Source organism: Emydura macquarii, unplaced genomic scaffold (genome assembly GCF_026122565.2).
Source record: "Emydura macquarii macquarii isolate MOO-44397 ecotype Brisbane River unplaced genomic scaffold, CSIRO-AGI_Emac_v2 contig_1253, whole genome shotgun sequence".
Lineage (NCBI taxonomy): Eukaryota > Metazoa > Chordata > Testudines > Chelidae > Emydura > Emydura macquarii.
The window spans coordinates 25,940,861-25,965,473 of NW_027131390.1; the positions used below are offsets into that span (position 1 = coordinate 25,940,861).

The following is a 24,613-nucleotide window of genomic DNA, read 5'->3' on the forward strand; positions in this document are numbered from 1 at the left end:
ATCTTGCTTCCCAACTCCTGCTCTGGCCCTAAAGCCAGACTCAGGAAATGGTGGCACTTCCTGGATCCCCCAAGAGCTTGAGATCTGCATTACCTCATCTAAATTATTCCCCAAATCCAAGTCACTGTTCATGCAGTTCAAAGGGGCTCATAATGAGGAGGAGAAGGGTCCAAATATGTCTTTTTCTGCAGGATCCAAAATTATGTCCAGCACTTCAGCTCCCTTCCAGGCCACACTTACCCAGAAGAGATTTGAACTCGTATCCCAATTGTGGCCATGTCCTGAATAGAGTTGAGAGGGGCCTTAGTCGAGCTTTTCCATACTGCTACTTGATGCTCAGATCTTACCTGTTTGGTACAGTACTGGCTGGATTTGCATTTGCTGAAGAGGCCTTTGGTCAGGAAGTTCCCATAGGGGACCTTCCTCGGCAATTTTAAAGAGGCTGCCTTCAGAAGGTCTGCTCATCCCAATAAGCTCTTCATGGTTATCATCTTCTCTTGTCACTTTATCCTAGCCTATCTTAACTTTTCCTTAGTTACTCCTTCCCTCCCTGGTAGCTGGATCCATTCATCATTAATGGTAGCACCAGCATCACAAGAAAAACAAATTTCTCTCACCTTGCTTTCTTTAAAGTAGCAACGCCAGTATGAAAACTGACTGTATGCCCCAGTGAGTAATCAGTCTCAGACAAAGTGACTAGGTAGGATGATAATTTTCTCCAGCTATATTGGTCATTAACAAGGGGTGCCTACTTGCACCCCCATATGAGCAAGATTTGGGTGAAAAATTCTAATCTTGATTGGCTACTACCTGCCTGAAAGATGAGGACACAGCCATTCATCATACTGATCATGTCACATCATGGAAACCGGTTAGAAACATGTCAATTGTTTTTATAGCAGGCAGGATTACTTTAAATAGAAATATGCTTATGATACAATGCAAAGAGTACATTAAAACTTTAAAATATACGTCTATTCGTAAATAGAGGTGGGGGAAAAATAAAACATGGGGTCTCCTTGAAAAGTGTCTAGTTATGTAACAAATGATGAAAGAAACTTTAGGAATTCTAGTGGTACCTAATTGTAATAAAGGCTGCTGGTCATAAAACAGAAGTTATATAAACTTGATTGATCTTGTTAAATGATTAACAAACTGGAACTGTGTGTAAGCAGCAGATGTTGTATTGTGTAAAACCAAAAGTAGGTCAAACTGATTGCAGATCAATAATCTAATCTCACAAATTTTGGAATGGTAAAGGGGAACTTCCTTCATTCTTCAGATGCCATTCTGAGAAGATTCTCTCTGTCAAATCTGAAGAGATGCCAGCCCTCTTCAATGGAAAGGTCTGAAGCTCCACGTCTCACATAGTACTCTATAGATGGCTTGTTCCAAATGACTACAAGGAAATGCATGCAGCTACAGTGGGTTTTAATTGCTATCTGTTGAAAAGTAAACATTCTGTATTACTTGCAAGGCATTATTTTGGGATGCCTTCCCCAGTCCGGATACTCATCTACAAACAGAACAATCTGGGAAAAGGGCCACTGGTACCATTGTGAAAGGCCACTGCACACATAGTAGATGCCAAAGCAGTTCATGTTTTCTAATAAACTAGTCCCTTTTTGCACATGGTATAGTGATGAACTCAAGAAAATAGCATCAGTTTGAGCCAAAATTCTCTGCAGAGATGTCTTACCCTCTTCTAGCATAGTGACATTCACAGGACCAACAAGCCAGTGGTCTGCTAGATTAGATCGCTCTTAGGTAACAGTTTGAGAAAAAGGGCAGTGTAAGAACTAGTCGATGTTTCAATTCCTGGAAATTCTGCAAAACACTAGTATATGAGTTTGGCAGAGTGGGATTCTCAAGTGGCATGGGATAGCGACTCCCAGGGTATATCTACGCGACAGCTGGGAGCAAGCCTCCCAGCCTGGATAGACTTGTGTTAGCGGAACTTGTGCTAGTGCTAAAAATAGCCATGTGGCTCTTGCAGCCCTGGTGAAGGCTCAGGCTAGTCACTAGAGCGTGGGGGCTAGTCCATGCAGCAACATCCACATGGCTATTTTTAGCACACTAGTGCAAGCCCCACTAGCACAAGTCTGTCTACCAAAGCTAGAAGGTTCACTCCTAACTACAGTGTAGACATATCCCAACATAAGCCTTGGAGATGATGCACATCTACTACTGCAATACGAAGACTGCAGCTGCTCTGCTGATTTCCATAGGGGATTTGACCAGTGCAGTGAATTTAATAATCAAAATCTTAACTGTCATAGATTATAAAATGAGAGAAATGACCATTTAAGTTATGCAGTGTTTGTAAATCTTGTTTTAAATGATACATACCTGACTTAATCGCTTTAAGATTTCTGATCCAATGCCCAAGCCTGGTAAATAGTGCAAATATTAAAATATCAGTACACACAAAAGTTTCATAGCAAGATATATTTTTATGAAGTTGTAGCTGGACATTTAAAATATTTAACTGGAAATTCATATTAATTTAACTTCTATATAGAAAGATAATAGAATTACTTTTCTAATGTCATTGGCAGTGAGAAAATATACATTTTGTATCATATAATTTATATACTATAAATACATTTTCAACTAAGCTGTGTGTTTTGGAACTGGATCATAAAGGAACATTGATTTATAGTGAAGTAGTAATACTTTTAAACTATTGCATGAAATATATTTTCATTTGAGATTACTTATACTAGTTTGAAATTTTGGAATTTGTTTAAATTTGTTGAATTTATTTGTGAATAATTATATTTGTTTTATCACTTTCAGAAGTACTTGAAATAAAGGGTTGGCATGGGAAATATTTTTAAAAGTTAATTATTTTGTATATTTTGTCAATATCATTTCTAATAGGTTAAACCCTTGATCCTTGTATTTGATTACATTTAAGGTAATTAAAAGTTACTTTTAAACATGATTGTTGGACATTAAAATATACTTATTTCACTAGGACTGGAAAACAATATTAACTTCACCTTTAAAATTTTAAAATTCTGCAACATAATTACTTGGAAGAGTTCTGAAAATCATGCACAGAATGTATTAATACTAGCATTCCAAATATTATATTTCAATAGACAAAGTCCTCTCATGTTTGGAGACAAATTCATGCTCTCTTCCCTTACGAAACTTGTAGGATATTTATTTACAGAACTATATAACATAGAAGTATAGAAAGAGAAGGCTGAAAGCTGATTCATACTGAAAGAGTAATTATTTGATAATTTTTTTATTAAGAATGAGGCAGTTAACAAGCTTATTTGTTTGTTTATTACCTCTATAAGGTTCCATGACATAGAAGTCTTCCAGGTAAAGTAACTTGCCAATCCAAGGATCATATGTAAAGTAATACATAGCATAGCCTACAGTGCAACAACCTGAAAAGAAAGAAAATGTAAAGTGAAATAACTAGCTAGCTTACGTAAAGTATAATATCAATATGATTCTTTATAGTTATCCTTCAGTCTTTTAAAGGAAGCTTTTTATATAAATACAAGTGACTGTCTGTGAAAATTCTTGTGTTCTGAACCATATTAATATCCAGCAAACATAGATTTCAGACCAAACAAGCACTACAATATTTATTTTAATAGTATTGAAAGGTATGCACTCCAAACTTCAGGGTTTTTTAAAAGTCCTGGGTATTTTTCATACAGAAGACACTTGTAACATCTGGAGGTACTAGGAAGGAAACCTCAGATCCATGCTGATACTAAGGTGTAATCAAGAAGGCAGAATGTGTTATCAAAAGAATTTTGCACAATTATCTTGGATTGGTAGAGGGGTTCTTCATAAGGAGCAGGTTTCAGATGAGATTTATTTGCCATACTAACAATTGTCTAGTCTCTACCCTTTGTCCACCTCCACAGAATTAGTACCACTAACTAGCACTCTTGTCACTCTCCAGAGACTGCCATAAAGTGGAATGTGCATTGTGCATGAACACTCACTAGTGTGCATCAACTATGACCTACAGAGAGCACATTTTCGATAGAAATAATTCAGTCTCTGTCCATTCATCATTGATGGTTGTGATCTTGTTTTTATTAAAATATCTAAAAGAAAAATCCATGAAGTTTCACTACTGTGATCAGCTAATGGGTCCATATAGGAGCTTGAGACATCCTCATCCTTTTCAGTATTGTTATCCCTTATGTCACTCTTTGTGTAATCAGGGATTGCTAGAGTTAATCAATAGATAAATATTTGAGACGTGTAGCTTACTTCCTGTTTGTCCTTCTTTTGGCACCTCTGCTATTAGACAGTGGAAGAAAGGATGTTCTCCAAAGCCATCTTCAAGCAAATCTAAAAATAAAATTAAAATCTGTGAGCTAATGGCAGACTTACCGCATTAAAAACATTAATAAATAAGAATATTTTTAAAGTAGCTTTCCATTTGAGGGAGTACTTGGAAATAACTATTGTTGGTACTACAACTACAGTCTATCAGCCTTTTCCAGAAGAATGTATGGATTGTTTAAAAGGGGTAGACTGGAAGAAAAAGAAAAGGGCATGGTGGGGTGAGAGTATTTATTTAGGAGTGTGAGTCAAGATATTAATGCTCCAGATTGTATTTGCAGTAATCTTTAATTAATACTGGGAAAAAAGCCTAAATCTAAAGGAAAATTAAAGGTTATGAAATGGAAAACATTCAAACATCAATATTTGGGGGAAGGGGAGTTCTAAAATGTCTGCTCTTCTTGGACTATCAAAACATACAAATAAGAAACGATTATTTACAGCTGACCTGTATGGCCCTCCCATGCAGCCTCATCCAAAACCTATTGAAGGCAATAGGCAATTCTTTCTGTTGACTTCAGTGGGCTTTGGATCAGACCCACGATAAGCAATTCCAGCTCTGCTGCAAGAGTGCTTCAAAGAAACATTAAGGGTTATGGTTTTGGATAGTTTCTTTAGAGCAGTAAAGTGATAAATATAAAAACCTCAAATGTTGCACTTCACTGTTGATCTGGAACTGCAGCATTAAAAGTAGTTTGACTATTTCACCTACTGTTTTTAGCTAGCAACTAAACTGGAAGAAATTTTCCTAGGACAGTGTTAACTATGCTGAGTGGACTGATCCTGCATCCTTTGCTCACATGAGTACTCCTGCTGACTTCAATAGTCACATGAGTAAAGGCTACAAGATCAGGACCTTAGTTTGTGGTCCCCTCCTTTAATCAAGGTTACAAATAACTCGGCTGTAGATGAAGAAATGCCACACAACATAAAACTTCAGTTTCTGTGTTTTAAAAGTGAGCATTCAATTTTATTTACAGTGCTCTTAGCATACAGGTTCAGTATGGAACCAGATGGGAAACAAAGCTAATTACAAAAACAAAAGTATATGAAAGGAATAACACTTTACACTTATGCAGCACTTTTAAGAATCTTGCAGCTGAAGATCTTGCAGCTTTTAACTGAGGTAAGTGTTTTCTCCATTAATAGATGAGGAGATTGAGACTGTAGTGGTTCTAGTGTAACTGCAAGTAGCAGTGAACCAATAGCAAAGTTGGGAATAGAACTCCGGTCTTTCAGTCTGTCCTATGCTCTAAAACTACTATAACACATTGCCTCCAACAGCAATATTCATCAGAATGTCTCCTAAATATATACTGCATATTTCTTTATGTGTAATGCATGGGTTTCTCTAGGTGATTTTATTTAGAGCAAAATACAAGCTTAGAATCTTACCTTCTTCTGTTAATTTTACTGCATTTGGCATGTTTTCATATGCAGCTAGTTCCTGTCAGATGAAGAAATTGGAGTTTGAGGTTTCATCAGTAACTGAGGTCTTTACAAAGTACTATCCAAAAGATTAATGTTTATGCTAAACTTTGACTTCAATGCAAAATGCTGCCTTAGGCCCCAATCCTGCAGTGAGCTCTGCAAGTGAGGTAAGCAGAAACTGTTAATCTATAGCTGCTACAGTCTATCTTACTATGGAAACGGGGGGGGGGAAACCCCTGCAAATATGTGTTATCCTATAAACTGAGCACAGTCTAACCATAGTAATACTTTTACACTTACATAGCACCTTTTTATCAGAGACTAGCAAAGCATTTCACAGTCATTAAAAGCTGTCAACTTGAAAAAGAGAAGTAGTTTCATAAACTATCCATCCCAAATCCCCCTGCCAATTTGTAACATAATTCCATTTTTATTTTTTGTTAAAACAAAATCTCCTTTGTTTGAAAGGCAAACTACATATAAGAAATAGCAATATTGACTATACACCAGCTGGAAAAATAGAGAAAATTATTTTCTTTAGCCAGTTTTATAGTAACTTTAGGCGTCTTTTGTAAGACATGTAGATGGCAAAAACTTAGTGTGACTTTTTTTAAGTTGATGATGTCCCTTTGAGTAATGATGCTTCACAACACTTGTGAGACGGGTAAATGGAAAGTAGTTGTTACCTCCCCACAGTCTTGCCGTGAGTCAATAGTAAAGTTAGAAACAATACACGAGTCCCAATTTCCACGGATCTGCTGCAACCACTAGAGATGCTTTTTGTTTGTTATTAGAAAGAACATTCCTAAGTATTTTGTGAAGCATGTAGCATAGTGTCTTGTCACATCAGCAAAACTCTACAAATGATGAAAAATTGATGTTGTTAAGGCTAGCTCAATATCTTACAGAAAACATCTGCCATATTATTGAAAATTAACTCCTGAAGACGGGCAGTATTTTAGCTACCCCTCCAGAAGACCTGAACTGATTAGGAAACTCTCTTGGACCATTTGTGAAACACTTTGTAAAAGTGATGAACATCTTAGCTGTGGGAAGGATTGCTGTAGCAAGTGCATGCAACTACACTTGAACTGACTTCATAAAAGTAAGAATACTGTTCCAACAGGTGTAGGAGCATATTAGCTTAGCCTACAGGTATCTGGGCTTATTTCTTACATAGAGGAACATTATACCGTTCCTGTGCATGTTAACCTTACTATCCCTTCATAGTTTTGTGTGTCCATGATGTTATACCTTCTCTGGCTTACAGATGAGATGCAGTCAAAAACTAGCAAGAGAATGCAGGGAATAAATACAAAAAATTAAAATAGCAGCTGGAGGACCCCATTTAGGGAACAAGATCAGTTTTTGTTCTTTCTAGATGTAAATCTTGGACATATCACCTTTGGAGAACAGGATGTCTTTAAAGGCCTGATAGGGAGAGAGAAATATCAATAGTTAGCGCCAGATTTGGCTGTAAGCCACTGGCCACATTGTGGGGATTGTACTTGGGCTATTATGCAGTGGTACTCACTTAGAGAATTCTACCTGACTCCTACTGTGGCTCTGTGGTAATGCACACTGCAGTTGAAGTTACTCTGGTCTTTGAAATGGGATGGCATAAGTTTTTGCACCCACAATGTCCCAGCTTAACTGGCATGTAGGGACAGGAACATGATTATGTCCCCTCCTCAGCTCTCCCCATCGTCTTGGGGAGTGTAACAGTAGCCTTTGCTCTCCATGATAACTGTGACTGTCCCTTCCACAGGGACACACAGAGGGTGGGGAGGGTCTTGCATGCTCTGACTTCCTAATGCACCAATCAGGACCTGCCACAATCTTAAAGTGAAACTCACCATTCCATGTCCAAATTCAGAGTATTATTACCACTAATTTATCTAGCAGCCAAAATGTGTTAGGAATTTTACAGATGAGGAAGAAGACAAGGTCCTTGTGATGGGGTGGACTAGACCCTGCTGGAGGCCTGCCACACCCAGTCTCAGAAAGAAGCAGAGGAGAAGTCATCCAAGTGGCCTAGAGTGGCTGCAAGAGAAACAGCCAGAGAGGCTACTGGAGTAGCCAATCAGGCCGGGAGGGCCATAGAAAAAGAAGCAGCAGAGACAGAGCAGTCAGTTGCTGCCTAGAGCTGGAAGATGGAGGACTGGGTTCCTGGCTAGTTGAAAGAGCAGCAGGACCATGGAGAGCTCAGAGTGAGCAAGGACTAAGCCCGGAGCCTAGCTCAATCAAGCGAAGCTATCGCAATGTGCACTGTTGTACTGTTCTAGAAGACTGTGTCTCCAGGGAGGAAGCCCTGGCGGTACAGCCCCATACCAGTCTGGAAGGGGTTTGCTTGTTCCTCCTACAGACTGTGTGTGACTTGGCCGGAGGGCTAAGTCATTGAAGACCCACCAAAGAAACCATCAACTGATGTGAGTGCTGACCCTATTCCAAGAACTGAATGATTGCAGACACGGACTCGACCAATGGGGTGCTCATGAGAGGCAGATGTTGAACCCGTTACAGTCCTTCCCCAATAGAGAAAATGTGCAGCTTAAGGATGGGAAATAGTATGCAACAAGAAGTAAAATGGTTGAGTTTCAAGCTAAAGCATGACCCTTATTAGTGCCACTTTTGCCATTCCTCTTTTCCTTTTTTAACATTTCTGTCAGAAGAATACCATAGCTTTCAGCATGTTGAAAGGACTTTTAAAGAGCTCTGTGAAGGCGCTGCAGGCATTTCTGATCGGATATGGGAGGTAATTGCAGGTGTACTGGAGTAAGGCACAAAGCAGGAAATTAAGGGCAGTTTGCACAGGCAAAATGAACGTGTTCAGGAGTGATAAAAAAAGAAATGGGGACAGAGGTAGAATTTTCATGGGTATTTTATTTGGGGATTGTTTTTATGACACTGGTAAACCTGTATAGTTTATTTTTATTTATTTATTTATATAGATATATAATATTTATTTTAAAAAGCCAAAATCTGAGGGGAAAAGAAATCTAACTCTGAATTAAATTGAGAACATTGTGCAGTCTTGAAGAGAAGATCAATGCAGAAGGTGAGTAAACAAGCTTTTTAGGAGGAGCTAGGTGTGGGATGAGGAGATGGAATCATCACTTCCAGCACTTGGACAAGACTCGGAGTTGCAGTACAATCTGTTGGCATTTGCTATTTGAGGTTTCCTATCTACTGGTCCACATAAGTGTAGATCCAAGAGGCCCATCCAGAGCCCAGGCTTCTCTGTGCTGGTATTAGAGCTGGCATGGAGCCCATCTGCATGGTATGCAGGGGATAGAGAGAGACTCCTCTGAGTCACTTTGCCTTCATACATAGGGCTAACAAGAGATATTGACAGTGCAGAGAGACTGGTATAGGCCATCCTTGGAGAGGTGAATTCCATTCAAATCGTTTTATCCAGTCTGCCTTTTAAAATGCCAAGTGATGAGGCTTCTATTACTTTCCTTGGGAGACTGTTAACTAATGAATCTCACATGTGTAACCCTTGATTTGTGTTCCTTATTAGTAATTTAAAATATAAAGAATAAAATCAAACTGAATTTTTTAAAGTTCAAGTCTACAGAGTTGTTACAGATAACATAATTTAGCGGAAGGCTGTGAATGACACGAGTGATAAAATTAAAATATGTAATATAAAATAATTAAGCAAATAAGCATTACATTGTAACCCTCCACTGCATTTATACTCCTAAGGTGAAATGATGCATTTAGGAGTGTTTAATCCCTAAATGAGGCAACTAGGCATAATCCTTTCTGTAACCTTGATGGAGGATGGGCATGTCTAATCTAAAATTAGTGTGCTGCCCTTTTCATAATCAACTATAATAATGCCGCTTAATCAATTAATATTAAATTAACTTTTTAGCACATCTATATTTCTTCTACCAAAATTAAATATTTTCTGCTTTCTCATTAGCTATTTAACATGAAGCATCGTCTTAACATCTGCATAAATACCATACCTACAACTAATAATAAAGATTGCATTTTCCAAAACATTAACATTTTATCTAAAATACTCATAACAATCAGTTAGGACCAAAATATGTTTATAACATGATCTAGGGTTATGCCATAACTTATCTCCAACTTGCTTCGAAATTGTCTCACTTTACTTCACTCATATTTTACCAGACTTTGCCTCATTATCATCAATCGTATTTTTAGGAAATAGATTTTTGGGCCAATGTACATTTCTATATAAACATAAGTAAACATCATTTCGATAGGCTACATGTCAGGGAAAACTGAATTTCTTCTGTTTCTTGCTTTATTCTTAATTGATTATAGTATTTGTACAGTACCAACAGTGTGCTAGGTGTTTAGAGACAATGTCCCTATCTCAAAGGGTTTACAGCATAAAGATATAGCATACTAATTACTGTAAGGGGCAGGATGTAATGAAAAATAGTATGCGTGAGTGGTGAAGTTTAGCACAGGACTGTATGTCTTGGCAGCTCCATGATTATAGTTGGGGGGAGGTTCCCCCCAGTCTTGTTAGCAGGTCACTTCTCTTGTAGGGAGGATTATGATTTATAATCTTGGAAGAAATGACAGGAACTGGAAGATGAGAGGATTAAAGCATGGCAGACCAAGATAGGGAGGAAGCAGTATGGAGGAAGGATGGGAAACAGGACTGAGAGAGACAGGAAGAGGGCAGGTGGTCATGTGGCTTGGATGGAGTGAAAGGAGGAAATGGATTGGGGAAACAAAAGACAGGATATCAGAGAGGTAGGCAAGAGTTCCCCCTACACCTCATACTTCTAACTATCTGAGCCATCCTAACTAATTTGTCTTACATACTATTATCCACCAGCACATTAACAGTAGTAGCTGATAAAGATGCTTGCTGGGGTTTATGCCTAGCAGAGGAAGTACCAGTAAGCTTTAAAAAGAAAACTTGGAAAGACATTGACTGAGAGAAAGATGCTTGCACACCTCACTGTCCCTCTCTTACTTTGATGAGGCGCAGAAGTTCAGAACAGTCCTGGGGCTCTCCTGGGCGGATTCGGAAACAGCTCATGGCGCCAGCGCCAAGGCCAGACCTGTGGAAAGCAGGAGCCAGAGGCAGCAAAGGACTGATTACTTCCCAGGAGGATGCTGGAGCACTGTTGGGCCACCGTTTGAGAGATGTTCCTCCTCATTCACCATTTCAAAGAGCACTTTGGGGCAGGAAAGAAACAGAAATGTTTTCTTCCTCTCCTCCTCCTCCTCTCTTTCCTTCACTGAAGTAGTAATTTGGCCTCCATTCCTTGCCTCTGCTTTAGTTACATCCTACCCCTAGTTATCCTTGTGACCTACTACTTTCTTTTAAAGCAGCAGCTCCTGGGCAGGTTGGGAGTCACAATGGAAACCAGCATCACAATACCCACCTTTCCCCTGCCTCAGGTTCATGGCATAGCAGGATGTTGTGATCACTGAGACTGGAAGAAAAAAAAAGACAGAGGGGAGCTAAACTCAGTGGATTTACGGGGAGCAATTGCTTTCCATAGTACCAGCTGTATGTTTTTGCCCAGAAGGGCAGAGCTGAGGATTGTTGCCTGTTCTCTCACCTATGATTTCATTGAGTAGGGGATGGACTGTCACAAAGATAAGTGAGTTTGGAAACATGCAAATGTGGTGGGAGTATTAGGCATGAGGGGGGGAGCAGCAGGAGTCTTGGGTGTGCAAGATGATTCACGACTAGGAGAGGAGGCTATGTATTGAAGGGAGGGGTATGGCTGGCCAGGAGGTGGGAGGAGGTAGACAATAAAGGCAGTCCAACATCTGTCTTTCCTTGCTGCAGCCTGATCAAGCCACTAGCTTTTTCTGGATTGAGAGTTCCAGAGCCCAGGTTCCAGCCTAAGCCTGAACATCACCACTGCAATTTTATAGCCCCACAGTCTGAGCCCTGTAAGCCCAACTCAGCTGACATGGGCCAACCATGGGTGTCTTATTGCGGTGTAGACGTACACTATGAGGACCTGTGCATTGATACCTTTATCTTTCTTGGTACAGTTCCCCTTGGCCCAAATCCTGCATTAATTTTTCCAAAAGAGCAACCCAAGGAAAACACATGAGGGTCCTTGCAGTTTTCCTGCAGGTGTATCTACGGGAGAGATGCTTGTATCCATTCTGCTTTCCTTCCTGAATTCCCTATGCACTTCAGACTCAGTAGTAGTTTTCTATCACTTACTTTTATAGAATGTCTGTGCTGCTAAAGCAGTGGCTGCATTTCAGTGCTGGATAAATGATCCCTTTCTATAGTTTACACATCTGTTTAGGTGCTGTATGCACCTGTGGGATGACAGGCATATTATAAGTGTAAGATCTTTGTTTATTCCACCTGAAGTCAATAAGGCTATAGGGTTGTAACAGTGACCAAAATTTGACCCTATATGTTCACAGAAAACAGAATCTCTTAAAGTATATACTTTATATAAGTACATATAAGTATGTACTGATATAATAATAAATCCTTATCTGAATAAAGCTACAGTTCAGTCTGAAATAAATCTAAGTTTATTTCCTCTTTTACGGAAAGAACACAGTTCAAGGGAAATTGCTGTAGTATAAGAATGATCAGCTAGTCTTACTGGAAATTTCAGGGCAAAGAACATGGAATTTTAAATACCTCCTTTCAGAAACAGAATTGAAGATGTAGGTGTTTCATTTTAAACTTTGGGAGAAGTTATGGTAAAATCAAAGTGCAAATATTGCAAGCCATCGAAATCATAGCAAAAATTTGAACCTGTCATTAACATGTTTTGTAACCAAACTGATATGGCCAAAGGAAAGAGGTGTGGATGGAGTGCTACTATACTCCAGCAATGCTTTAAAAGGTAAAGTATAGTCACCTCTATTTCCCCCTGCTATTTCCAAGCAGAGCTCAAATGGACCTAAAGTGTTAGCCTATGTCCTTTAAATAAAGTTACCTGAAAATTTCTCAGCATTTCTAAACTCCAAATGGGAAAATGTTTGGAAGCCATTATTGACCTGGCAGCCATGTAAGTGCATCTATTCCTGAGTCAATGGCCTTCTGAATCTCCTTAACTCTATAGCTAACTAATATCAAAATATCTTGATAGATGCAGGCCACAATATTCCTTCAGAGTTCTTCCTCTTCTAGTCCACAAAACAAACATTTCAGTACAGAAACTGGTTGCATATATGGTACTAAAATACTGGAGAATGACAATTGTGTGGCATGTATATATAATCTACAGTAGTTCCTTTATTACCTTCCATTGTAATACTTTTAATATAGCCTCCTGAGTTTAGTAGCATGAACTTAACTTCCCTGTTGATATAATGGCAAGGCCTGTTATGGTTCTGTGAATTCATTTTGCCACTTCTAGGCTAATAAGCTATTTACACTTATGTGGGCTAACAATGGACACAAAATATAAAGATCAAAGGCCTTAAACTTCCTAATGTAAGGGAGAAATATCTCCCTTGACAGGAAGTTGGGTAAAATAAAACCGGTTTGCATTTTATTGGACTGGGGCCAGAACCCCTCTTGAGTATTAAGTGAATTAAAACCCTTGAGCCATTTACATGCTATTTTAGTCCATTTTGTACTGAATAGCATTATTCTACTTAAAATTCCTATGGAAAAAATCTTTACATCTTAAAACTTGTCTTTTAACCTAAACACTATATTTCTGTCAATATTTCTGGTGCTAATTCAGAATCCTGCATTGTCCATTGTGGTTTCTCTAAGGATTTTGAAACTAACACTTCTGTTTTTACATAACACCACCACTCTTTTTTTCGTAACAAGAAAAAGGCAGATTCAGATTAATGTACTTTCATACTTATGCATGTATTACTTTTTTTGACACTTTAAAAATAGCTTCTGGATTCATTGAGCATTCAAATTATCCAACCCATTACTCAGATGCAGACAGAGCATAAGTAGTGTTTGGTTTAAAAAAAAGTCAATCCAAACTGGGTTAACATAATTTCCATGAAACAAAGTTTACAATAAAAACCTATTTCAGTATTTCTGGAACTGGCAATTTTGGATTATGTTATACTTTTAAAGAATAGAAACATGCTTTGCTCAGACACCTAGTATTTTATAGATATATGACCTGACGCTGGAGAATGTGAATTTGATTATTATTGTACCAAGAAATAGCATTCACTGTGAGTCCAAGTCACTGAAACCAAGTTCCACTAGGCTCTACCTCAGGTTGCAGTCTTGCCAGACTCTTTAAGATAGGTAGTCAGGCATGGTTGGTGCTGGGAGGAATATCCATTAAAATTCAGGTGATGCTGCAGAAAGCTTTAATAAAATAATAATAATATATTGGCTTTTCTAGAGCACTTGTAACATATAGGACCAAATCCTAAAGAATGTAGCAAAGCTTGAACAAAATAAATTTTATAAGGAAAATATGCTGAAACACATTAATGCTTAGAAGAGGAATCCTTCAGACCATTAAAATTCACTTAGCTGACTTGTGACTGCCTACTGCAGAGTATTGGAGTACTGGAGAGTAGCAAATGTGGCTCTTTTCCTCCCATCCAGTATAAAGCTTTAACCCTTGTAAGTTCATGCTGTATGTGAACTTTTAGACCATTACCACAACATGCTCACTTCCACCATCCAAGTGGCAGAGTGGAGCGCTTAAGTACATGGAGTTGTAGAGTCTTCCTCTAAAGCTCTCGCTGCTTGACCCACTAGCACAGCGGAATAGCATTATTTCCATAGTTCTTAGTCCATAAGTGGGAACAGATGTCCATTTAGGACATAGCCACTGGTTTCTTGAATCACTTTATAAAATGTTTAGAGTTCTTCTTCGAGTGATTGCTCATGTCCATTCCACTATAGGTGAGTACACTCCATCATGCACGGTTCCCGGAACCTTTTTCCCCCTTAGCAGACCTTGTAAGGCCAGCTCAGGTGCCCCCTGGAGTCCTGCTTGCATGCTGCGGTACATGAGGCATTGCCAGCCCTACGCCCCCTCAGTTCCGTCTTTTCACCCGTGATGGTAGCTGGAACTAGCCTTGCTCTCTGCAAGTACAATTCCCCTTCTTTAAACTCCTCGTTATTCGAAGTACTTTAGTTCGTTTTAAGTAGCGTTAAGTGTAGTTAGATAAGAAGTCCCTGAGGGACTTAGAACTGCCAGGCCATGCCCCGGTCGCCTGGATTTAAGCCATGTGCCTCCTGCGGGAGGGCTTTTTTGCTCAGCGACCCCCCACGATCGGTGCCTTAAGTGTCTTGGGGAAGAGCACAGGAAAAATAAATGTAAGCTCTGCAAGACTTTTAAACTGTGGACTCAGAAGAACCAAGAGATCCGGTTAAAAGCCCTGCTCATGGAGGCCCTGCTCCCCCCGGTGTCCAAGCCATCCCGCTCCAACCTCGGGACCGAGCATCACCTTAGTGCAGAGTGCACCGCCAGCACCAGGCCCAACTCGGCACCGAGCAACATCCCCAGTGCCAAAGAAGAAGAGACGGAGCGCGGATACTCCCCTGCGCCGTCAGTACGGGCAGAATCGAGTGCGGAGATGCACCGGCCACGGCCCGTCAAGTCTTCTCCGGGGTCTGCATCTCCGAGCAGGGAGCCTCTCCGGACTCCTGGAAGTGGGAGAGTGCCCCTGCCGACACTGGAGACTTTTCAGGTGGCAAGAGCCTTGTTGGCCTTGCCTATGCCACTTCCGCCTCCCCCTCTGCTGAGGGAGAAGGGGCCGGTGTCCTGGGGCAAGCCCGCGTTGGGTTCCCCCGAAGGGCGGTGGAGATCCCCAGTATGGGGAGGAAGATCTCCTGCCAGACAGCAACTGGGGGTAGAGCGAGGACGCTCCCCCAGCAGCCGGCCGCTTCAACTCAGGATGTGGAGTCTCCCTCTCAGCGCCGACGTCGGTCCCCAGCATTGGAGGCAGCCAGGCCAAGAAGTGGCACCGGTCGAGGTCTGCCAAGCGATGCTTGGACAGCTCCTGTTCCAGATCCCTGGCACTGAGGAGTTCACCCGCACTGAGGCGGTGCAGAATCCGGTCACCATTGGAGGACTCGGCACCGAGGGGTTCGCCCGCACTGATGCGGCATGGAACCCAGTCGCCATACGAGGACCCCGCACCGCGCAGTCCCCGATGCGGAACCCAGTCACTGGTGTCCGGCTCGGCACTGCGGAGTTCAGAGTGGCTCCGGTCTTGATCACCGAAGGGCAAGCGGCACCGCAAGTCCTCAGTACCGAGACGGCACTCCAGTACCGCGAGCTCTTCGGAGCGTGCTTCCATCCGTCGGCACCGCTTGCGGCGACGGAGGCGGTCCTCGTCATCCTCCATGTTGGAGGAGTTGAGAGGACTGTCCTCGGCACGCCAAGGCACCCGGGACCGAGGATAGGCACGGCACCGCTGGTCTAGTGGCTCGGGGTCCCGCAGGCGTGACAGTCATCGGGACAGCTGGTGCCCCCACAAGGCATCACGGCAGGTGGCATAGTCAGCCCCGGTTTGGCCCCAGGGACAATGACTGCAACAATGGCCTTATTGGGCCCCATGGGGCATCCAGATGGGACCGGGGCCCCAATCCATCCTGTCAGCAGGAGTGCAGATTACGTCAAACCGTTGGGTCCTCGGGATAGTCTCTGGGGGCTACGCCATACAGTTTACCTCTGTCCTCCTCCCCCCCAACAACCCCGTCCTTCCGTCCCTCTTCAGGGACCCCTCTCACGAGCAACTCCTCCTGCAGGAGGTGGACACCCTCCTCAACATAGGAGTGGTGGTTATAGTTCCTCAAGGCAGAAGGGGGAAGGGGTTCTATTTGAGGTACTTCCTCATCCCCAAGGCGAAGAGGGGTCTGAGACCCATATTAGACCTGCATCATCTAAACAAATATGTCAAACGACTCAGGTTTTGCATGGTTTCCCTAGCCTCCATAATCCCTTCCCTGGATCCGGGAGACTGGTATGCCGCCCTGGACCTCAAGGACGCAAACTTTCATGTGTCCATCCTCCCCAGCCACAGGCACTTCCTCCACTTCATGGTGGCTGGCTCCCACTACCAATTTACAGCCCTGTCCTTTGGCCTATCTTCGGCTCCAAGGGTGTTTACCAAATGCATGGGGGTAGTGGCGGCCCACCTGAGGCGAAAGAGTATGCAAATCTTCCCTTACCTGGACGATTGGCTGATCAGGGGCAGGTCCAGGCCCCAAGTGCAGGAGAGCGTGACTGTCACTTGCTCCTCGTGCAGCAGGCTGGGACTGCTCATAAACAAGCAGAAGTCCACACTAACCCCAATGCAACGCATAGAATTCATTGGGGCCATCCTGAATGCTTCCCAGGCCAGAGCCTTCCTGCCTCAGCCACGTTTTGAGGCGATGGTCTCTATCATCTCCCAGCTGCACCGACACCCCACAACAACACCCAGGCACTGCCTACAGCTGTTAGGCCACATGGCGGCCTGCACGTACATAGTGAGACTAGCTCTCCTGAGGCTCAGGCTGCTTCAGGCGTGGTTGGCCTTGCATGTGGGATGGGGAGCCCACATCAGCACCAACCTCAGCACTCGGGCTCTGGTCAACGGAGGATAGGCACCTGCACATCAACATGAAGGAGCTGAGGGCTATTCGCCTAGCGTGCAGGGTATTCCTCCGATTCCTGACAGGCAGAGTGGTGCAGGTGCTGACGGACAACACCACAGCTATGTTTTATATAAACAGGCAGAGAGAGGTACACTCCTCGGCTCTCTGTGAGGAAGCTACCCGTCTGTGGGACTTTGCCCTGAGGCACAACTTCCACTTGGCTGCCTCTCACCTCCTGGGAGTGAGGAACAATGAGGTGGATCACCTCAGCAGGTCATTTCTACCCTGCCACGACTGGTCGCTGCACCTTTTGGGCAGAGTCCTGGGGCATTCCGCCCAGCCTCTCACCTCTGCAGGTGATCCTGGAGTACCTGCTCAGCTAAAGCTCCAGGGCCTGGTGCTGGCCTCATTGAAGGTTCACTTGGCGACCATTTCGTCCTTCCATTAGCCACTAGAGGGAAGATCCCTGTTCTCCCATCCCATGTCGGTCAGGTTCTTCAAGGGGGTAGAGAGGCTTTATCCGCAGGTCCGCAACCCAGTGCCTCCCTGGAATCTCAAACTGGTCCTTTTGAGACTCACAGAGCCCCCCTTTGAACCCATGGCTTCATGCCCTCTGCTCATGCTTTCATGGAAGGTAGCCTTCCTGGTGGCCATTACCTCAGCTAGGAGGGTCTCCGAAATTAGGGCCTTGACCTCAGAGCCCCCTTATACAGTATTCTATAAGGATAAGGTGCAGTTGAGGTCTTACCCAGCCTTCCTGCCCAATGTGGTTTCCCAATTTCATTGTAACCAAGATATTTTTCTCCCTGTGTTTTTCCCCAAACTGTACGGTTCGGGGGAGGAGAGGAGATGGCATTCGCTGGATGTGGGATGAGCCCTGGCCTTCTACATCGAGCGTACAAAGCTATTCCGGAAATCAATGCAGCTTTTCGTTGCAGTGGCAGTCTGGATGAAAGGCTCATCTGTCTCCACCCAGCGCATCTCCTCATGGATTACATTGTGCATCAAGTTCTGCTATGAGCAGGCGTGGGTGCCGCTTCCGGGAACCATCACAGCGCACTCAACCAGAGCTCAAGCCTCGTCTACAGCCTTCCTGGAGAGAGTGCCCCTGCAGGACATCTGCAAAACCACCACCTGGTTGTCGGTGCATACCTTCACGTCCCACTACGCTATCGTCCAGCAGGCATGAGAGGACGCAGGATTTGGCAGAGCTGTGCAGAGAGCAGCTCACTGGTAACTCCTACCCACGTCCAAGGTATTGCTTGTTAGTCACCTATAGTGGAATGGACATGAGCAATCACGCGAAGAAGAAAACAAGGTTACTTACCAGTAACTGATGTTCTTTGAGATGTGTTGCTCATGTCCATTCCACAACCCACCCTCCGTCTCCACTGCCGGAGTTGGCAGAAAGAAGGGATTGAGGGGGCGTAGGGCCGGCAGTGCTTCATATACCGTGGCATGCGCACAGGACTCCAGGGGGCACCAGATCCGGCCCTACGGGATCTGCTAAGGGGAAAAACGTTCCAGGAACTGTGCACAGTGGCGTGCATTCACCTATAGTGGAATGGACGTGAGCAACACATCTTGAAGAACATCAGTTACTGGTAAGTAACCTTGGTTTTTTTTGAAGCTTGATATAAATGTCACCATGTATGTCAGTTATTGTCACACTAAAGCAAACCTTAAAGCTGCAATGCAATATATATAACATATATTTATTTAATCATTTATTTTACTATTATTTAATCATTATTAATTTATTTATTTAATCACAGTTCAGTGTAACAACCATTGATGTACTTTACAACAAGGTGCCATATAAATGAAAAACTTTAAAGCTGAATGGTCATCTCTCTTTACGAACACAACAGAACCCCTGTGAAATGGACGGTTTAAACTGAAAGTCAACCAACTAAGTTTATGGGTTTTAGGTTTTACATTTTGGTTCTCTTCTTTATTTGTTAATTCTAACTGTTAGACAGCAGTTGTGCCAAACGGAAAACAGGTAGATTTTTTTCTACAGTCATTATACATGGTTTTTATTAATTCTAAAAATGTTTGCCAATTAAATGCTTTATATTCATTGTATTGATAAGGCTTCTGTTTCATAGATTTCATAGAGTTTAAAGCCAGAAAGGGCCATTACATTATCTGGTATATCGCAGGCTACCTAAATTTCACCCACCCAGCTCTAGTAAGCTCAGAAGTATTCAGTCATCAGAAAACTAGATTATGAAAAGCTATAAATTATGAAAATCTATATTAAAGAAAGAACAAAGCTGAACAAATACATGTTCTTGATGAATCTCTAACCCTTTATGCCACTATGGTGACTTTTTTTTGGGAGGGGGAGGGCGGGGGGGCATATGATTCAACAAGGACAAGTGCAAAGTCCTCCACTTAGGACAGAAGAATCCCATGCACAGCTACAGATGGGGGACCAACGAGCTAGGCAGCAGTTCTGCAGAAAAGGACCGGGGGGGTTACAGTGGATAAGAAGCTAGATATGAGTCAGCAGTGTGCCCTGGTTGCCAAGAAGGCTAATAGCATATTGGGCTGCATTAGTAGGAGAATTGCCAGCAGATCACGGGAAGTGATTATTCCCCTCTATTCGGCATTGATGAGGCTGCATTTGGAGTATTGTGTCCAGTTTTGGGACCCCCACTACAAAAAGGATATGGACAAGTTGGAGAGAGTCCAGTGGAGGGCAACAAAAATGATTAGGGGGCTGGAGCACAGGACTTATGAGGAGAGGCTGAAGGAACTAGACTTGTTTAGTCTACAAAAGAGAAGAATGAGAGGGGATTTGATAGCAGCCTTTACCTGAAAGGGGGTTCCAGGGAGGATGGAGCTAGGCTGTACTCAATGGTAGCAGATGACAGAACAAGGAGCAATAGTCTCAAGTTGCAGTGGGGGAGGTCTAGGTTGGATATTAGGAAAAAGTTTTTCACTAGGAGGGTGGTGAAGCACTGGAATGGGTTACCTAGGGAGGTGGTGAAATCTCCATCTTTAGAGGTTTTGAAGCTGCAGCTTGACAAAGCCCTGGCTAGGATGATTTAGCTGAGGTTAGCTCTGCTTTGAGCAGGGGCTTGGACTAGATGACCTCCTGAGGTCCCTTCCAACTCTAATATTCTATGATTACAGGAATTCAGGAAGAAAGGGGTTAATGGTAAAGATTTGTATAGACATATTTTGTAACCATAGAAGATTTATATGATAGAAAAAATGCCAGTATGTTTATAAGAAAGAGGTTAATTAGTAATTATGTACAGGGAAGGATGCTGTAAACCAAGTTCAAAATCCATGATCTTTGATCTGCTACAACAAAAGCAAACTCCGAAAGTAACATCTGTTACTGTTAACAGCGGCTGAAAAAATCTGGGAGAAGAACTTGTGTCGTTTCTTACAGTAACAGCTTCACAATGTCCAATTTCAGTGACTTCTTACGTCTCATTGTGTTACTGTCAAGTGGTTTGCTGACTGAACAGACTTCAGAACGTAAGAAATGTTTGGGTTACTTTGAAAAATGATGTTTTAAAACAATGTCCTGCTTACCTATTCACACCTTGTCCTACTGAACAACATTCTCTTCTTGTGTTAGGTGGAAATTAAGTTGAAACAGGAAAAAACAAAGATATAATGATGCTTTTTATGATAACTAACAATGTTCATATGCTATTATTAGGCATTCTAGGCTTTTTGAATTCTGCAATGCCAAGGTGCTGATGATCTATGGAGAAGTAGGCATGTGATATAAGAATACCTAATTCCACTTTGCTTGCTGTTTCTGTACTTGTCAACAAAATGTATAATTATGTGCATTACAACTGAACTATAGTTAAGTTTTTCTTGTGAATCCAGGTACTTTTGAGTTGGCCAATCTTATTTATATAGTTATATTTATTTCTTTATAAATAAAAATTAAGTGTACAGAATCCTAATTAGAATGGAAAATAAAATGATATCCTTATTTTTGTAACATACATTGTTTGTGAAGAGGGAAAGAGTGATCAAGATTTACAATATTGACAATGGTAGTTTTTGCAGCAAGTTTATAAAGCATGAGCAGCTAAGCAATATGGCAATATCAGAGTTCTTTGATGCGTAGTGTTGGAGAGAATCTTTGTTTTAACAACAGGCAATTATTTTTAATTTAGTTTCATTCATCACTGGTACGCTTTAGGAGGCAACTCAATAATTATTTGTACACGGTGCAAAGCAGCTGCAGTTTTCAGTTTCCTGACAAAGGTCATCGTGATCTAAATTTCTTTGGTACTCATGTTATTTGGCCCTCCTCCCTCCCAAAAGAAAGTTACTATTTTAGGCACTGATCTTGCATTTTAGGGAATGATCTTGGTCTTAGTCTTACAAGGTGTACTCAATATTATGGTCCCTAATCCAGCAAAGTTCTTACATACATATTTAATTTTAAAGGGAACCCATCCCACCTCTCTCCACATGCTAATGTAATTGCAGATCAGTGTTTTATTTATTTATTTAACTCCCTTAATGTTCTCTCATGGCAGCTCTAAAAAAAAATTATCCAACATGAAGCTTTTACCTTTCTTTTTTTTTTTTTTTTTTTTTGTTCTCTAACAGTTGCTTCTTTTTGTGCTCTGTCAGCTAATATAAGTTTTCTTCTCCTTGTCATTCAAATCCTCCCACTCTCCCAAATTACTTCCAACACTTCTCAGGGATATTTGTTGAGAAATTTCTGGTCTGACAGAAGAACTGTACTTTGATTGGGGACCCTTTCTTCCCTTTTCCTCTCCCCATGATATGTTATGTCCCTCTCTCTTAATTTCCTCTTTACTATACCTAAAGCAATGGAATAGATGTTTGTATTGCCTCCCTGGAATCCGGAATCTAAGGGTATGTCTTCACTGCAGTTAACCTGGGTCGGAGCAGCAAGGTATGGGAACCCAGATTAGCCAAGCCTGGATGTGGAATATCATTGATGCTAAGTTACATTTGAATAATACCTACATATCCATGTCCACACTGGCAACTGCACTAACCCAGGTTAGATGCTAGTATTTCTGGGGGCATATCCCATGGTTCTTAGTGCTACATTAAGCTGAGCCACTCTATGAATTGCTTCCCAGTGTATTGTGGGAGAACTTATATCGTCCCTTGGCTCCTGGGCATAAATATTCTTAGCCCACCAATGCAGTAAACCAAAGTACTTCTACATCTGTATGCTCTTCACTTCTGTCAGCTGCCACTGTTTCAGCCAATGCCAAGGCATGGCTCCATCTCAGGACTATGACCTATTCTAGCTGTTGGCATTAATGCAACACCCATTTCTACAACTGGAGGCAAACAAGGCATTTCAGCTGTGGCTTGTTGCCTGAGAAAGAGGCAGCAGGTCTTGGTTAGGAGATCATGCATGCAGACAGAAACAGCTAATGCAAGCTGAATAGCTATGGAATTCCCCTGTGCTGACCTGTGGTTCTAGAGCAGGATCACAGGTATAGAGTGGTGGGATTACCTTGTTGTGCAGATGGGGGTGACCAGCAGTGGCTCTAGAACTTCTGCATGAAGAAGGACCCCTTCATGGAGCTTGAGCTTGCCCTGACCCTTCAGCACCAGAACACACAGATGAGGGCCCCCATACCAGTCCAGGAATGGCTGCCATTGGCATGTGGAAGAAGGCTACCCCAAACTGCTACAAATTGTTGGCTAAAGTTGGTAATATTAAACCAACTTTTGGTGCTCTGGTGATGGAGGTTTGTGAGGCAACCATTTCTGTGGTCTGTCCACAGCTGATAAAGACTGTAATATCTCTGTGTCATGGGGTGTATGTATCCCCATGCTAGCCCAGCAACCAAAGAGTTAATACAGGCACTGCTGATTGGAAGCCTCACAGCAGCTGGGAGGATAAAATGACTGAGAAGCAGAGGGGTGGGGTGGCTACCTGAGGAGTGAGTAGGCTGATGAAATGAGCACCTGTCAGCAAACTACAGCTGCCCAGAGACAACAGACCAGGAGGACAAAACCTGACAGACAGGCAGGAGAGCCTGCAGAAATCCAGGAGAGGGTAGGAAAAAGCTCAAGGCATTGCCAGCGCTGAAGAACCCTGATCGTGCATATCTAGTTCAAAAGCCCTGAGCTGGAACCCAGTGGAATTGGCAGGCCTGGGTTCCCTTACTACTCCCCTGATGGACTTGGGAGTGAAGAAAGTGTTTTCATACTCCTGGGCACCAGAAATAGACTAAAAGCCCTGCTAGATATGTGAGCCCAGGGGCTGCACCACATTTGGCCAGAGGAGGCACCGTTGCACTGACACACCACTTAACACTTTGAAATAATATCTTTGAGAAAATGAGATTCCCAAATTGTGCTGGGCCATTAATAGCATGTATCTATTGTATGCCACCACAAGGTGCACAAAGATACTAACTTGCTTATCATGCAGGCCTTGCTCAGGAGATCTGGCGTTTACCTATTTGGACAATAAGGGACATTATTCCCTCCTAATAATATAGATAGCAGTGACGTGTTTGTGCCCACTGTTATTTAGGGACCCAACCTAGCCTTCTGTGGCTCATGAACCTGTACCCTGATTTAAGGACACCTGGCTGGAGAAGGCTTAATTACACATTGAGGAGTTGCAGGGTGAGAGTAGAATGTGCATTTGCCAACTTGAAGGCAAGATGTGGTGCCTATAAACCTGTTTGAATGCTACTGTGCTCAGTGCCATTCATCTTATTGGGGTGTGCTGTGTACTGCACAATATATGTAAGGCTAAGGAGAACTTTTGCCACAAGTGGATCAAAAACAGTGCTAGTTTGCAAGCCACCACAAGCAACTAGAGTGTGTGCCTCTGATAATCAGGGCTAGACCCCAGAGAGCAAGGGGAGTATGAGATGCCTTGTGTGCTCATATCCTTGCTTTGCATGGGGGGGAATTGTGATGAGGTGGAGTAATGTGATTTGCCCATACTGTACATATGAATTTACTTCACTAAAAGCTGTGGTATAAACTTCCTGACTTTTTTCTGTTTCCCAGGCACACACACACTAATGGATTGTGCAACCAAATACTATATTAAAAAATAAACAACCTAGCCATCACTACATAGACAGTGCAATTGTTAATAAAAGTGAGAAGTGCCAACAAAACCAATAGTAATGCCAATCAGTTCAGTGTCACTGAAAATGGACCAATGTACCTGTTCTCATTCCTTCTTGGAGATATCCTCCTAAAGGTGCTGTGTTTGGATATATCTCCCCAAATCATGGACTCTACTAACCTCACACCAGAGGTCCACCAGAATTTTGGTGTGAGACCCTGGCCAACTAGCAGTATGCTCAGTCTCCCTAATGGTAT

At 42.4% G+C, this 24,613-nt stretch overlaps 2 protein-coding genes across 2 annotated transcripts in view; one reads left to right on the forward strand and one right to left on the reverse strand.

The window, feature by feature from the left end:
- Positions 1 to 1,271: 1,271 nt before the first annotated feature.
- SATL1 (spermidine/spermine N1-acetyl transferase like 1) lies at positions 1,272 to 10,857 on the reverse strand. The gene is made up of 6 exons (XM_067548377.1): positions 10,736 to 10,857; positions 5,725 to 5,776; positions 4,255 to 4,335; positions 3,306 to 3,407; positions 2,350 to 2,390; positions 1,272 to 1,442 (listed from the first exon to the last, which is right to left on the reverse strand). Exons 1-6 carry the CDS (start codon positions 10,799 to 10,801, stop codon positions 1,272 to 1,274), a joined length of 513 nt encoding a protein of 170 aa, XP_067404478.1. The 5' UTR covers positions 10,802 to 10,857.
- Positions 2,907 to 24,613, forward strand: part of LOC137153233 (uncharacterized) — a 39,927-nt gene continuing 18,220 nt past the window's right edge. Inside the window, exons 1-2 of the mRNA XM_067548376.1 lie at positions 2,907 to 2,920; positions 20,647 to 20,779. Coding sequence (XP_067404477.1) covers positions 20,704 to 20,779 — 76 coding nt within the window. The 5' untranslated portion in view covers positions 2,907 to 2,920; positions 20,647 to 20,703. The remainder of the gene's footprint in view (positions 2,921 to 20,646; positions 20,780 to 24,613) is intronic.

Bases quoted from the DNA above. Each gene is read 5' to 3' on its own strand.
- SATL1 (XM_067548377.1), bottom strand. From the start codon at position 10,801: ATGAGCTGTTTCCGAATCCGCCCAGGAGAGCCCCAGGACTGTTCTGAA. The intron at 4,336-5,724 runs GTAAGATTCTAA...TTTTATTTTTAG, and splicing joins AGTAAAATTAACAGAAGAAG to ATTTGCTTGAAGATGGCTTT. The intron at 1,443-2,349 runs GTATGTATCATT...ACTTTTCAACAG, and splicing joins TCTTAAAGCGATTAAGTCAG to ATAGCAATTAAAACCCACTG.